The 17,225-nt window shown below is 41.4% G+C and overlaps 1 protein-coding gene across 7 annotated transcripts in view; it reads right to left on the reverse strand.

Moving 5' to 3' along the window:
* PSD3 (pleckstrin and Sec7 domain containing 3) overlaps positions 1-17,225 on the reverse strand; it is a 493,623-nt gene that overhangs the window by 118,035 nt on the left and 358,363 nt on the right. The window contains exon 1 of one of the 7 annotated variants that reach the window (XM_054565920.1): positions 7,200-7,571. The exons of the other annotated variants lie outside the window; for them this stretch is intronic. Within the exon in view, the coding sequence (XP_054421895.1) occupies positions 7,200-7,358 (159 nt within the window). The 5' untranslated portion in view covers positions 7,359-7,571. Of the gene's footprint in view, positions 1-7,199; positions 7,572-17,225 lie in introns of those variants that run through there. 7 annotated transcript variants of the gene reach the window in all.

Here is a 17,225-nt window from a genome sequence, read left to right on the forward strand (position 1 = left end):
TCGGCAGCATCTAAATATCACTTACTCATGGTGTCAGTGGTCACAGCTGGGGGTGGATGAGGCATGCAAAAATCCCCTAAAACAACCCCCTAATCACAAGAGACGTGTTCTGGAGAGCCTTTCTAGTTTAGCTTTTTTTCTTTTTTTCTTTTTTTTATTAAGTGTTTTGAGGATGAGAGCTGTCATAAATGAGCACGCTGCTGGTACTTTACCATCCCTTTGACTGACAATAAAAAGCTTTTTTCTCTCCAAGCACTTTTCTGTATCTTTCTGCCGATAAGGTCTAGTTAGTTAACCAGACCCCAACCCTGCCAGTTTATTTATGCTGGATTAGAAGAGAACTCTAGTAAAAAGCTGATAGAAATGAACTCCCCTGTCGTGAGCTGCTGGGGCTCCAGGGTCCAGAGAAGGCCCCAATGCTTGCGGTAAACCCTCCAGCAGGCCCCAGAGGGTTTCTCAGTTGTATTGTTAAAGCTGACCATACTGAACTGTACCTCGGTGCAGGAAGGAGGTGATTACGTCTGGGACGGATTTATAAATTCATTTGATTTACAAGCACACCTCTGAGATCTTGTGGGTGTGGTTCCAGACCACCACATGAAAGCACGTTGTAACTTTTTTTGCTGGTGGTGGGTCTTGCCATCAATGTCCATCCGTAAAGCACAATAAAATGAAGTGCAAAAACATGAGGCGTGCCTGGAGTAGAATCACACCAACACCTGTCTCCTCAGATCTGAATCTGTGGATTATAAGGATACTGATGCCTCTAGCTGCCTTGGGTGCTGTTGCACATTCTAATATTTAACTGCAGGCTAAGACCAGTGTCATGTCATAAGATGAGTCAGGCTATAAAGACAAGGCCTCAGCCAGTACTTTCTTAAAAATCTGGACATGAAGCATTCCAAGTAATCTACCTAGAAAAACACATTCCCCTGAAATCAGATGATCTGTGTATAGGAACAATACATTAAATATTGTACCATCAAATGTGGCAGACTAGATTTTTATAATGTAATGAAAAGTAATCTACTTAAAGAATAAGATAATGCTCAAAAATAATAATTAAAACCAAAGCTAGAAGAGTAATTCCCATGACAAATACTGAGGGGCCACTTTTACCAGCTTTTCATGATTTCTGCATCGCTACAGATGAGTACAGAAACAAAATTCTCCAAAACTCTCCTATTAGTCCCTAAACTGAATGCAATGCCTGAAGTTCTAAACCAGGCAAGCAGACATGATCTAAAACAGACTTCAATTAAGGAAAGGCATCATCCTGGAAAATGCAAGACATCTGGTCGCCATGCCTATTTCCACACAAGACCGCAAGAGTTCCTGATGGCTGACTTCAGGTTCTCAAGATGCTAACCTCCCAGCATCTGCAACAACAACAAAAAATTCTAGTATTTTTTTCTCCCTTACCTGTCACAGATTTTTCTTCTTCCCTTTCCTTGATTCTGACAAGGGTATTATACTAGCTTGTCAGGAATGATGGCATGGACCAGCATTTCCTTTACAATGTTCAAATACTGTGTGGGAGCTCAGAAACACCTGCTTGAGGACATCACCACCGGAAGAATGTATTCAAATAAAAGGGCATGAGTGTGGCAGAGCACAAATGCAGCACCGACACTGGGAGTTCGCTCAGAGACACTCCAATCAAGCACACCATCACTGGCACTTTAATCAAGTGGAAATGGGTAAATAGTGTAACAGCGAAGGTCTGCTTTTAATACATTTAAAGGTCAACAAGTGTCATCTTGTCCGGAGCATAGTTTGTTCAACATCCTAAATAAAAAAAGTATTCATTTACATGAAAGTACTGGCAAATTCAGAAACAGACTTGGGTGAGGGGAGCAGGGGCAGCTAGGGGTTAGAGGAGAATTCAAAAAGCCAAACCCAACAGCAAAAGCCAGTATCATTTTGTTAGCTTCATAATTTAAAAATAAAACCAAAGGCAGTGAATAAACCACAGGCGCTCTATTTGGGGGCAAGGCTGACTCAAGTCTTAAGACGGGTAAACAGCTATTGATAATGATGTTGTCTACAGAGCTACCTTCCAGAAGGGGCAAGGTCTCTTAAGGTCCCCTTGGGCTAAAGATTATATTAAAAATAAAAATGGTTAATCTGGTAGAATCACACATGAGCGAAAAGCATAGCTTTGATAAAACATGGCAGAGATTTTAACTTGGACACAATCAGAGGGTCTCTGGGAGGAGCTAGGAGCCAGGATCTGCAACAACAACAAAAAATTCTAGTATTTTTTTCTCCCTTACCTGTCACAGATTTTTCTTCTTCTCTTTCCTTGATTCTGACAAGGGTATTATACTAGCTTGTCAGGAATGTTCTCGCACTCTAGAGTCAAGGTGAGAACGCTACAGGAAGAACCCTGCTTCTGCCGGAGCTCTGTGGCTGTTAACAGCCCCTCCCCTTAACTTCCTCCTCCATCTTCGTCTGGCTCAGTGTGTGCACATGGTTCACCATGTCTGTGTGCACCAGACTGCAATCCTTCCTTTTTCCCAAACACTCCTTTCAGTGATGAAATACCCAGTTGATTCTGTTTTTCTAGTGGACAACTTCTTGGAACACAAGAAGTAACTTGAGAGGGAAGACAGTAGAATCAGTAAAAGGAAAATAAAATTCTGGAGACAAAACTGTTTTTATCTTTGCATTACCAGATTTACTTTGTGAAAGACAACTCCTCCCTGCTTCTCTCATGTGCCAGAGTTATAACTAGTACAGAGAATAGTGCTTGATATTTTGACCCCAACAGTTTAAATCGACTGCCTCTCTGAAAGGCCCCCAGTAACAGGTAAATTCATGATGTTAACAGATGTCCTCCTTTAATTTAAGAATAAAGAATATATAAAAGGGCATTTGCAGGAAAATTTTCACATTATAGCTAAGGATTTTCCCGTATTATGAAGCACCATTTCTGAATAGGCAGATATACATGACCCGACCCACCAGAATCTCCTTTCCAGGCTCCAGACTTAGCCTAAAGAACATCAGGATCTAGTAAGGAAAAGAAAACAATCTGCACACCTCTCTTGGAAAACTTCAGGTCACAAAAGGGTACTGCAATGATTTAGTCACGATTCCATCGTGTATAGATTTGATTCACAGGGGGAGAAATGGTTAATATTTACCTAACAATGCTAAAGAAATAATAAGCAAAACCTACACGGGATGGAGAAAATAGAGCTGGTGGTGCCTTTCAACAGTATTGCAACATGTTTGGCAAAGCAATGAATTAGGAACTGCCGTTTTCCTTTAACATGTTTATGGTTAACATCTCCTGGCACAGGAAGAGGGTTATTCAAGATGTATATAAAATTCACCTTCTCTGAACCTAGCTCAGTTTTTAGGCTCCTTTTACAGAGGAAATAACCCCTACCAACCTCCACAAGATTTCTAAAATTAACATTTCTCAGAACAAAGATACTGTTTTGTCAACCCCTGCATTTTATGGATGAGATTCAGGGAGAAGTGACCCATCTAGGCATCCACTGCCAGTTAGTGAGCAAAACCCAGGCTCAACCACCAGGACGTGGCACCAGGGCACAGGGAGCGAAAGGCCGTGATTTCACCTTGTACCACCCAAAGGAGCACCAGGGGGTTCACCCTGAAATTTCACTGTTGGAGAAATTGATTTCTTTGAATAATAACTTTAAATAGTTTATTTGAATCCAGACGATAATCAATGAAAAAATTTTGGTGTAATCTCTAGTCTCATACGTTCCTAAAAAAATGCCTACATATTATGTTCAACCACAAGAACATAAAGAAATGAAAACACTGAGTTGAGATTTCCCCACTCTATAATGTACAGTATAGTTTGGCAAGAGACAGGGAAGGAAATAGGGATATTATTAACACGAACTTTTACAGATTTATCTTTTAAAACTGTAGTGGACTTAATCAAGTTTAAAATTAAGCCACACCAAAATAATTTATATTTGAGGTTTACCTAGATCCAGAGGAGAAATGTGGAAATCTTTGGCAGAATTGAGCCTTAATCACCATCTTATACTGCACACATCAAATTCCGGAGTATTCACCTTTTATGAAATTGATTCCAAAATGTTACTTCCATCAAAGGAGGGCGGTCGGCCGGCCCGACAGCAGGAAGGTCTGCACTGCCCCCTCATGGTCAAGAGCCTCGCTAGTGACTCTTCCAATACCAGACCCTGAACTGACAAATAACTTACTGAAGAGATCAGTCAGATTTGATTGAGACATTTTAGGAATGAATGTGTTCTCCACAAAATGCATAAATATTCTTCTAAAACATCTTGCCATTTATGTCCTGCCCATTTCATGTGCTTCAAAATTTGATGTAAACAATGTATCTAGAACAGAACAAAGCCACACTCTCTCCAGAGGTCTAAAGAGCACGATTTTAAATATCTTAAATTAAAAAAGGGCCACAGAAAATGACCTATAGACTGTGTTTTAGTAGTTTAAGTACTATTCTACATGAATGACAGCAGATTAGAAAATTCAATTTTCTGAATTTAAAATGAGAACAAGGAAAGCTTTTAAGATATTTTTGCCAAAATCAAAGACAAGAGTTATCAATCCTTTTAGAAGTCCTTTAACACTTGCTTCAAATGAAGAACAAAAAAAGAGGAATAAACCAGATAAAAAGTGAGGACTACAATGAATCAATCTTTAAACAAATCATTAGTTTTTAATGAATATAAAACAAATTAGAAAATGAAAAGCTTTCAAGGATTACAAAACATGTTCTAACTCCAATTCTCTGACAAGGGTCAACAAGTATTATACACATTCTAGAAAGAGCCAGAGTTCCAAAGAGACAAAATTAAAACCCAGGAGCATATTGCAATTTAATGGTACCTCTCCCTTTCTTTGGGGGAGGGGGACAGGTGAGGGGTAATTTCTTCTAATCATTAGACAACAGATAAACAAAAAGTGTTATTTGTATGATTAACAGGAAGAAAAACCAATTTAAGTGCTGAGAAAGTATACTAGATCTAAGGAAGGTGAATGAGAACTCTGATTATTAACCTCTGGAGTAAAATGTGTACACTGTAGATAGGAATATATTTTGATATGTATTCATCCACATCTATAATATAATTCAGGTCACTACATTCAGGGTACAAGCCTGTAGTGTTATACAGTTTACTTCATTTAGGGAACAAGAACGGCTAGTGAAAGATTAAGTTCAGTTTATCTAATCTCCTATCGGTGTCCAAAAAAAAAAAAAATCGCCTAATCTAATGATTTTCTATTAGCTATGTCTGGTGTTCAACTTTAAAAGACTACATAATCCTATAAAGATATCTCTTATGAGATATTGGATACTTTGATATATATTCTTCAATACACACTCCAGAACTTAGAGACCACATATGTCTGAAAAATATAATTGAAAAAATTGACTATAATCTCCAAAGTACTGCGTGATGACCTGTGAACTATAATTCTACCAGGAGTCTTTTATACTGTTCACACCTTACACTGTTTGCAATATGCCCCCAAAGGGCTTAGCTTTCTCTTGCATAGACACATATCAGAAAAGAGAACCTGTTCTGTGTAACAGAGAAGATAGTAGGGAGTCTTTATTTTGCATCTGTGCTAGATTCCCATATTAAAGTACACAAACAATCATAACTCTGGGTGAATAAACTAATATTACCAGCTTAAATTATCATAGTGATTGGTGGTAGTTGGAGAATGGTCTGTCAGTCCCCCAAAGCCTCTGACAGGGTATTGTGGGTGTAATCCATACTAAAACAAAATCTAAAGATGTTTCTTAGCACTCTCCACAGAAGCCCATTTCAGAGCCACATTGAGAAGCACTGCCTACCTACACTGGTTACTTAACAATGCAGGAAGCCATCCAGGTCCGCCTCAGCAGGACACAACAGCCTTCACACCCCCGGGGGTCTCGGCGCAGTTTCAGCAGAACCCCATACATCCCCAGGCAGGTCATAGTCACGGAATTGTGAAGACACGTTTCTCCCTAAAGCTACAGCTTTTATAAAATACTGAGGAGGAGAAGGCTACAGCCGAAGACATCCCAGCTAGAGAATTTGCTGATGATGGATGGGGTTAGACCCCACTGTGTCATAATCTAAGGGGGTGGACAGGAAGCCAACATGTTTCTTCAAGTCACACTAAGGTATCTTGCCCCCTTCTCCTCAACCCCCGCTATGTTTTGAGGGGAACCTATTATTAGCCAAGTCTTTTAATAATGTAAATGTCACAGAAGGGGACTGGGAGGGTTAAAAGCCTAATGCACTTTCAGTGGATCTGGATATATAACCCATGAGAAGACTGAAATGACACTGAGATCCACCTCCTGAAGCTTTTTCTGTGCATTAGCAAACCTCTGCATCTCCATCATAATCCTCTACATCTCCAGCCACAGAGTTCTGTGATCCTATGATTCTATTATTCCATTTTTAAACCTGTGGAGTGGGAGTGTTTCTGAGTACCCTGCTCACACAGATGGTGGTGGGAAGCATCGCAAGAATATGTTGCATGTAGTAAATGCCCATTTCACTACGTAATCACTCCCTTCACATTTCATATGAACAGAGATTATATTATCCTACAGGCAGGCTCAAAAAAACAAGTAATGAATGGCAACACACCACCAGTACATATACATGTAAGGAACATGAAAGAAGAAATTCTTCCCAATTACATACACCTGAGTCTGAGGGCTCTGAACGAGACAAGAATGGGATATAATAGGACCAGGTCACTACTGTATATCAGCTCCACATATTGGGAAGAGAGCAGGAAAGGGGAAGCAAGAGGAACTAACTGAACGATAGATAAAATCACAGACGATGTCTCTGTATTCCCGTTCTAAAAATACACTGCACTGACAAATCATTTGTCAAGGCAACCCTTCTGAGACTAAAAGCAAGATCAACGTGCCAACCATTACTTTCCCACAATCATCTCATTTTGAGCATCGCTTCACCCTTCTCTTCCACAAACGGGCTCTCTATGAAACTGACCCAGGCCACAGCGATCTCTCTGTCTGCAGTTCAGATAGCACCCCCTCACCTAATCTCACCTGATAATCTTAGAGCCATTTTATATGCCTTACTTTCTCCATCTGTCATTGAACATTAGACACTGGCAAAGGCTGTATCGGATTTTGTTATCTTAACATACAACTGTCACGATAGTTTAACATGGTATTTCTTTACCTTGGTCTCCTTAGCAGAAAACTCTGAGGAGTTGGAAATTTTCATAGACTTTGACCGGTGGGACTGCCGCCGGATAGAATCCTCCCGGGAGTATTTCACGGAACCTGAGGTCCTCACCCGCACCTTGCTGGCACTCTGAACACTATTCACGCCAATCATTTCGAAGGTTGACTGGGGAAGGGGTTTGGAGAAATAAAAAGGCACTTTCCAAATGCTGCAAGGCTCTAATGCTGGAGGAGCTCTGTCGGGTCGTGCCTGAGCAGCTCGGAGCGCTGTGATCTGCGCTAGCCTAACGAACACCAGGCTGCCTCCCCCAGCATCTTCAACTACCCTGTTTGCAGCCAGTCTGATTGTTCCAGGCACAGCTCACGTCACTGGCTGCGAAGGGGAAAAAAATGCAATCCCACCCCTGCTACTCGGTTCTCTTTTACACACACACTCACTCACACACACACACACACACACACACACACACACACACCCCATATTCGCACACTGGAACAAATGGCAATTGGCCAGGCGAGCGATTCATTAACATTCCAAATAGCAACACTATTTCTCTGGTGATATTGTGCTGTAAGCTCATTAACGTCAACAACAAAACAGAGATACCACAAATAAAAGTCTCAAGTAATCTGTTAGGCACCATGTGCAGTGGGATCAATGATAAATTTCTAAAAGGGAAACAAAATACCCAGGGACATCGAAAGGCTCAATCAATTACAGGCTAGTAACGGATGGTAGCCACAAAAGCATCTCAATGATCATTTATTTTCCTTTCTTTCCTGTTCCAGCCATACATTGTTTAATAATAATTCAAATTGCATTGCTTTCTGAAGAATTAAATGTTTCTTACAGCCTTAGGCTACTACAGTCAGATATTTAAACAAGAATTATGTCAGTTTGTGTGAGAAATCAAGAATAAAAATGTTATGCTACTTCCCTGACATACTGAAAAGTTAAAAAGGAAATTGGTTGGTTAGCATGTGTTAACTTTAAACATGGCTTAGAGTGAGACCGATAAAACCAATGCCGATCAAGAAGGAGCAAGAAGTTTTTCTAGGAGCTATAAAAGCTGTCAGTGTACAAGAACACACGCAACCTTCTGAGTAAGAATTACAAATCGGGGATTATTAGAAACCCAGATAATTCTAGTTCCTGACACATGGAGTTAGCTTGAGGCGTAAGACTCAGGACTACGATGCCTCACTTACCTGACACCCGAGGGGTAGACAGGGTCAGCCAGATAAGGAGGTTTCAGTTATTACATAAATCACAACATTTCAAAGTTGTCCGTAAATGCTAATCTGGGAAGAGTGTGCCAATCCCACTCCTCAAACGGGAACTTTTCTTTGATGCCTCACGAAGACAAGTTTTGTGCAGCGCATGGCGGAGTGGTGAGCACTCTCTGGGGGGCCAGGCGCGCAGGGCTGTCTGCCCCGCTGTCAGCGAGCCCGGGCACAGCGATGTTCGGACTCAGGTTTCGCTTCACCCTCGTGTTACAGGCTTCCTCCCACCCTCTCTAGCCTTCTTCACTCTCCATCTCTTTCAAGCACTTGATTCAAGCTTCAACTTCGCTATGAGCAAAACAAAGACATTAACTAATTTTGGTAGAATTTTGTCTAAAATAATAGATAATAGGTTTTGGAAGATCTTGGGGAATCTCTGCTTCTTTAAGAATGCACCGAGATTAGAGTCTATGACATTATTTTAGCTATTTTGAGGTACATTTGCCTCTCGTGGCAGATCATTTGAAGGAACTGAATAACTGTCCTTTAAAGTAAACTTAAAAAAAATTCTGTAGTGCCTTTATACTTCACAAAGCATGTAACAAAGACAGAAAAAGTGGTGGAAGTATAACATTATGATAAAAGTGATCATTTAGAATATGCATAATTCTAACTTAAGCATATGATGCTTCTATAGGCAAGTATCTCCATTTAACACAAATAAGCCTGAAGTAAAAGCCATGAAGGAACTAACAACTGAGCCAAGATAAAAATTTAAAAAGGATTATGTAAAAGACATGAGAGACCCTGCCTCCATGTGGTTATAAATACGGAGCACTGATTTAAAAGAAACATCTTTTGGTAGTCAGTCACCATAATGAGGAGTTAGACTATGTCTCTTGATGAACTTAATTTCCTTTTCCCCACCCAAAAGAATGAAAACCATGTGCTGGCATGTACAGAAATGGAATCTGATATACAACTTGATTTCTGGGGAGTTTAGGAGAAATATGCTATCTTTACCCAAATACAGCAGGTCCTCAGATAACATTGTTTCCTTATAATGTTAATGAGATGCCATAGGAATTTAACTTTTGTTTATATGAATTAGCCTGTGGTAAAACTGATTTCATTACACATTGTTTTGCTTCAAGTTGCAGAACCTACTGACAACATTCAGTGAGGACTCACTGTTTGTTATCTTTACCCAGAGACTGCCCAGCTGGCATCAGTATTCCTGTAGTGTCATTTTTAATAAAAAAGCTTCCATCTACTTAACCCTTCTACTTTACAGAAGTAGCATGTTTGATAACATGACAGTTTTCTGAGGTGCGTGAGGCAATGTAACAACCTCCTCTTTATAGATGACAAGTCACTTGGGGAGGCTACGGCAGACCACACATTCAGATCCTCACTGTAAGCCATACCACAGACTCCCCTGCCTCCCGCACGCTATGGCTGTTTGCATTGCCCGTTCCTTTTGAAACCAGAAATGAACCTTTCTGCGAGTCAGGGAGAGAAAAGTCTTCCACTGCCCCGCCCCTACAGATTCTGTTCCCATCAAATCTGTGCCTGGACAGAGTGAACGGAACAGCTGCAATGCCTCCAGTAGCCAAACAATGAACCGCAGATGACGTCTAGACCATATGTGAGTGTGTCCCCAGGAGGTATGTAAAAAGAGGGCAGGACCCCTAGCCCTCGGAGGCCCCGGCTGCTCTGGCTTCATCCTACTGACCTACACTTAATGCCCACGACTTTCCAATGACACCGTCTCCTTCAGTCAGGCCTGTCACCTCATCCCAGGTTATCACCATATTTTGCCATGTTTAACGCGCTCCAGTGCATAGTACATTTTGGGCCCAAACTTTCAGGAAAAAAACCTTTCATTTTAATCTACTAACTCAAGTGTTTATTTTTTGTATTTAGAAACAAAACCGATTATTGTATTCCAGGGTATTATTTCACATACAGACATCTCTATTGCTTCCTAGAGCTAAACTTTTAACGCATAAACATAAGTAAAAGAATTAAAAACATTTATATAGATGCAGGATTAGTACTACCCATGCATAATGCGCACCCTTATTTTTCCCTCAAAAATCTGGGCAAAAAAGTGTGCCTTATACATGGCAAAATACAGTACACTGGGCGGTCGCCTCCACTCCATCCACACAGGAAACGTGAGCCCGCCTCCTTTCTGAGTTATGCCTGTCTGCCGTCCTCCCACCTGGAACTCTTGCTCGGCCCTGACCCTCCACATCGCTGGCTTCTCATCATTTGGGATTTGGCTCAAATGTTATCTTTTCCGAGGGACTTTCTCCAGCCACCCTTTCTAAAAGAGCCTGCACTCTGGACCTCAGCCACTCTCCACTGTTACTACCACCTCCTGTCTTCACGGCACGTGCTGCTGTCTGAGTTCATCCACATCGCAGAGTCTACAGCAGTGCCTGGCAGAGAGCAAGAGCTCAAGGACAATCTGTCGTATAAACACATTCCTTAAATACACAGTAAGCTTTCCTGCCCTTCTCGATTGTAGTTTGTGTCATTAAACTTTCTTTTTAAAACAATTCACATTTTTTTTCTGAAAAATAAATAGTACATACACACTGAATTTCTTTCCATACAAGACAGTATACGAGGTTTGAAGGCATCTAGCCATGTAAAATGAAAAACAGACATTTACTGACATTTATAGGACAATGATGCCTCAGTCCCCTTCAATGCAGGCATCTTGGGACTTCACACTGCTCTCCCAATCACGATTGGCTGCCCCCTTGTATTTTCCTGAATCTCATCGATGGTCTGAAATCTCTTCCCTTTCAAAGGTGATTTTAGTTTTGGGAAAAGCCAGAAGTCACAGGGCGCCAAATCTTGGCTGCAGGGGGGCTGAGTCACCTGCATGATTTGATGTTTTGCCAAAAAACTCTGTACCAGACATGATGGATGAGCGGGCTCACTGTCATGACGAAGCTGCCAATCACCAGCTGCGGCCTTCTGCATCATCTGAAGAATTTCCGTGGAGGAATGTTCAAGCTATGCAAAATCTGATGCAGATTCATTGCTCTACTCGCTCAGTCGTTTTTAATGCGACGGCCACACAGTACACATGCTCACTCAACAGTGTCCACCACCCCAACTGACTAGTACAGTGAAGTCATCATTGTTCACACATGCACATTCCGGTTCACTCTCCTTGGCTGCTACATTATATCAACATCATGCAGACTGTTCTCATTATATTAACAATGGCTGGGTTTTTTCCAGACAAACCTTGTATAGTGAAATTTAAGCTTTATTCCCATACCAGCTTCCCAGTCCCTCTGCCCAGAAACAAGCACTATTGCGTTTCCTATTCGTCCTTTCAGAGATAATCCAGCCATGCACTGTGTGTGAGTGAGTGAACCACTACTTCTCATGGGCTATAAGTGAAAGCATGATATATAGTCTTTGTTTCTTACATCAGCACACATAAAGCTACCTCATCCTCCTTAATAGTTGCATATAGGATTCCAGTGCATAGATGAAACATGTTATCAGGGTCTTATTATTAAGTATCTGGTTTACAGCCTTTTGTTACCGTAACTAAGGATGCAGTGAATATGCCTGTAATATATCACATCTTAAATAACATTTGGCTTTCCAATTGTTCTCAGAACAAGTCTCATTTTCCTCCTCCACCATTTATTTCAAATCGCCCACAGTCGTGGTGTTAGGTACATATGGGGTTTGCAACTAGACTCGAGATGGAAAAAAAATAAATCACTTCAAAGCCATCCTGGATGGCCCTGCCTCATACTGCTCTGGGAGGGCCTGACTGGGTTTAGATGTCGGCCAGCCTGTGCATAGAAAGCCTGCTTGTTACAAAATAAAGACAGGCCTCCTGGAGAGCAGCAGCTGTTTAAGAGTACAAAAATAACTTTCCATAAAAACTTCAGGAGAAAATAAAGGTGATTTCCATGTCAAATACAAACCGTAAGAGAAATTTCATTATGCAGGTTAATTAACTGGGAGGCATTACCTTGTGATGCTTTCTCTAACTGAGGGCACTGTTTAGTACATAAGCCCTAAAAGGCTTCCATAAATTGTCCCAGTCAATAGAAAAACTCTCTAACCGATCAACAGGCAGAGTCCCAGAGAAATCAGCTTAATTTAATGCACCTTTGGTGTGTGCCTACGCGGTATTACATGCTGGGGATATGCACACCACCACCAGGATAAGGGTCCTAATTTTAGGCTGCTCACATTCAGGTGGGGGTTGAAGGTAGAAAGGACAAGAAATTCTATTGCCATAATTATAACAGTGGATGCCTTTGGGATATCAGTGAACTGAAGACTTGCAGACCCCAAATGAGAAAGACAGGGGAATGTCAATGGTATCTAGGCAGATGCTGCCTTCCTCTCAGAAAATGTCATGGAACCATTAAGCAGAAAAAGCTTCTGAGGACTGGAGAGAAGCCAAGGTGGTAATGAATTCTAAATACCAATTGTCCTGAGGTACAATTAACACCATATATCGAAGGGCTGGGGGAGGGGCGAGGCATGAGGTGAGGAGAGGAAGCCAGCTGCAGTTTATTTTCAGAACAGAATGGTGAATATAATATTCATGCAACTTAAAAGGATCTCACAGATTTCCCCGGGTTCTTTAGATCACACTGGTCTGTATGAAAAGGAAAGTGACAGAAGGCTGAGCTGAAGGTCAGAGGTCAGGTGCTCAGCGAGGCTTTCTGGCGATGGCTGTCATGTGGCTCAACATCTTCAAGAACCCGATGCTACTGTCATAAAGGCACTAACAAATGATTTCTTTTCTAGGCTGTTCATTTGGACTTAATCTCATTGGTAGAGCTACAAGGGTCCTTAGAAATAACTGCCTTCAATCTCTTCATTTTATAGAGGACAATTCCCTGAGGCCCAGAAACATGATTTCATAACAAAAAGTGACAGAACTGAGACTTGTGTCCGGGTTTCCTAATTTCCAATAGACGCTGTTTTTCTCCTATGTGCTTTGCTTCGTTGAAGGCCAAACAGTCCATGCCCACACATCTTTTCACTGCAATAAGGCTTGGAATGGTTGCCTTGAAACGGAAAACTCAATATGAAGGGACTGACTCCAGAAATGAAACGGAGGCCAGTCGCTCGTACAATAACTGCAGAAAGGAGACTGGAACAATCCGCTCTACCCACAGCTTAGGAACTAGTGTCAGGTCCAGAAAAGCGAGTGACAGCTTCCTGATCCTCACACAGCAGGAGTGAGGTATGTATCCTTTAGTGTTCTGGGCACCATTGGTTTTCATACAGCAACATGATCGCAAAATTAGTTAATCTTTTAAAGAACAATGTCTACTATAGACACTGAGAGAATATAAAAACAACAAATGATTTTAAATGTTAAAAATAGATAAATTAGATAAAGACTTACTCCCTGCTTTATTTTTCCTGTCTCCTTCCAGGCTTTCCTGGCTGATACTTTTCTAATCTGGGAACTCATTTGGAGCCCCAGCAGGTGGTGGCAGCCAGGATTTATCCAGTGCTCGCGCCCCAGGACCACCTCCCTGGTCCCCAGGGGGTGCAGGCACATGAAGCCTCATGCAGCCTCCCGGGGCTGGCCTCTGTGTTAAGAGTCTGAACTGGAACCTGTTGCCATGTGTCACCAATCTACCACTTGGACTGGACACACCTTATGAACTACTTTCTAAAACAGGACTCAGACCAGAATAGACGCTGGATCTGCTGCTCTCTGGACTCTTTATCCTTTAATCTCAGTCTCATGGGCTAATTTCATCGCCCCTCCCCTTCGTCCACTGACCCTTTTTGTAAAGGACAGATAATGCTTATTTTTATCCCTCTCAGCTAGATACAAAAGTGAAAGGTTTTGTCTAGCAGTGAGGCTATGGATTTCCTTGGTTCATAAGTCATTATCTAGAATGTCAACTAAGCCCAATTTTAATGAACAATCATTGTCTTCAGTATTTGGCAGGTGGAAGTCAAAATCTCTATGACATGTTGAACCCATGAGGACACGTTACCTCAGTCTAACAGCCCTCAATCTTGCCTGTATTATCACATGCTTTACTTCCATCTGTTCCTCAAACATACAAAGCAACAGGATGGGGAAAAAATCTTTAAATAGAACCTTCTTACATTTAAAATTAAATAACATTCTTGAGGGGGAAAAACACACTCTGTAAGCGTGAAATAGTTCCAAACTTGAAAAAACATCATTTTCCCCTCAAAAGCCAAAGCCAGTCATGTAAGATGTTTAGATGAGGGTCATACATTAGCTGTGCTATGCAGAAGCACAGGAAAATATAGGAGGAAGGCTGCATCTGTGTGTGTGTGTGTGTTCATTAGAGAATTCTTTGTAACTGACACTATCACTTTCAGCCCAGACCTTTGTAAACAATCACATGGGGGTGGGGGGACACAGAACCTTGTCTTGGAGCTATTAGGCTTTCTGGAGGTGTAGCAAAACCCATCACATATACCTGAGACACTAGAAGTTCTGCTCTCTGTGCCAAAAGAAGGTACTCTTCTTTCTATCCCAAAATATGTACAAAGTGCAAACACAGAAATGGTATCATTTCAGAGGCCCCCAGCTGTTCTTCTAGGGAGTAAACCAGTAATTACAGATGGAATGGTTAAGTGCTGAGAAAATAGTCTGTTCCATAAGCCCGCCCATATAATAATCCCTTTATATCATTTAGTGTCAGTTCAACAAACACTTCCTAAGTACTTAACACAAGCTGGGCCCCTCAAACGGTCAGAGATGGCTGCCCTTAAAGAGCTCACACTGAAGTCAAATTATTATCTAAGTAAGAAATTGCCAATCAAAACACATGACACTACTTGCAATTTAAAAGGAAAAGGTAACTTGTACAGACAGCGTGCCACATTTTGCTGCCTCGCCTTCATTCATCAGGAAGTCACCTAAAATCACAAAATTGTATTTTCCATTTCTTTGCTTAGTTCACTTGGTAGTTTGGGTCCCTTCCTTATCAGTTTCCATCAGTCCCTAATAATTTCAAGTCATATTTAATTTCACCAATAAACTGTCACCATTGTTGCTACATATGAATAACCACAAGCTGTAGAGTTCAAATGACTAACACCTGTTTAATTCTGTTCACCATTGTATTTCCCTCATTTACTCTGTTAGGTATCAGGAATAGAATAAACAAAACCAAACAGATTAACTTATATTAAGAGAGACGTTAATCAAATAATTGTTAATTAGTAAATAATCAAATAATCCACAGCAAACATAAAACAGGAATGCTGGCCCCACTATGAGGAGACGGACAAGGCGCTCCGAGTCCTCAGCAGGCTCTGACCTGGGCGTGAGTGCAGGGAGGCTGCCCTGAGGCAAGCAGGCAATGGGGCTGGGCTGGGGGCTGGGCTGGGGGCTGGACGGTGGACAGGAAAGAGAGAGGACCACAGTCTAAGCCAGCGATTTTCAACCTTTTTCATCTCATGGCACATGAAATAATTACTAAAATTCTATGGCACACCGAAAAATGTATTCTTTGCTGATCTGAAAAAAATAGGTATCATTTGGATTCATTCACACCAAATAACTATTGCTGTGTCAGCTGTTGTCATTTTTCAATTTGACAATCTAAGGGAAGAGAAGTAAGTGCTCCAACTAAGTACGGGGGTGGGAGGGCAAAAAACCCCAGAATTACCTTCTGGAGGGCAGGCCCCTTGTAGTGCAGGCTTCCCCTGCTAGGCGAGTGTTCCAGGAGCCCATCCGTATCAGTGCACCAGCTGGCATTGTTGTGAGAGGCTGCGTTTGGCCTCAGGGAATTTTTTTTTTTTTGAAGACTCTTTTCACATGTTTGACCATTTCATGATGGGTGATTTATGAGCACACCTACCCACATCACACTGACTGAGTGTTCGGCAATTTTTGACCCAAAATGGCAAGACCTCCATACCCCGCTCTCCCCATTCACCCGATCTTGCCCCGAATGACTTTTTTTTGTTTCCCCAGATGAAAAAGGTCCTCAATGTGGTAGAGGTGAAACAAAAAACAGCAGAAGCACTAAAAAGGCATCAAAGTTGATGAGTTCAAAAAATGCTTTGAGCAGTAGAAAAATGTCTCAATAGGTATATTGCATCAAGTGGAGAGTACTTTGAAGGTGTCTGAAGTTTAAACATGTAAGAACAAATAAACAATTTTTAATAAATAAATTCCACTTTTTGGGGGTCCCCCTCATGGTCAGGTATTGAATGCTTTAAAAATTCTTGTGGCACGCCAGCTCAAAATCACTAGTCTAAGCAATTGTAACACAATAGCAGTAGCTATATAGTTACTTAAACAGGGAGCTGCAAATTTGGTAATTTGGGGACATTTTCTGTTTCCAAACTTATCCTTGGCTTTCATTCTCAAAAAGACAGTACACCAAACTGCCCACACTACATGGTTGTTCTTTAGTCTTCTCAATCAGTAAGGTCTCCTCAGAATTCCAGTCGAAGAAGAGAATGAGACACAGAGTTAGAAACAATTTAAACTCTCCTAACGCCAAAGCTGAGCTTTGGGGTTCAGGTCATTTTCAGGAGAGATGGTCCAGTTGGGAGTTTGGGCTGGCACCAGCTCACCCTCCAGTAAACTGAAGGGTTCAGAAAAATCGTGGAGCAAATGCAGGAATCTAGTCCACTGTGAAATAGGTAAAAGTTAGACAATACCTATCACAAGGTATCAGATGATGAAGTTCCCAAATTGAGCCAGACTTTTCCAAGTTTGTAGGGTATAGGGCTGTTTCAAATACACACTCCCCCAACCTGTTGATTAAGTACCCAA

The sequence above is a fragment of the Pteronotus mesoamericanus genome, unplaced genomic scaffold (assembly GCF_021234165.1).
Source record: "Pteronotus mesoamericanus isolate MK-2021 breed Mesoamerican mustached bat unplaced genomic scaffold, CSHL_Meso_final contig_169, whole genome shotgun sequence".
NCBI classification, from domain to species: Eukaryota; Metazoa; Chordata; class Mammalia; order Chiroptera; family Mormoopidae; genus Pteronotus; species Pteronotus mesoamericanus.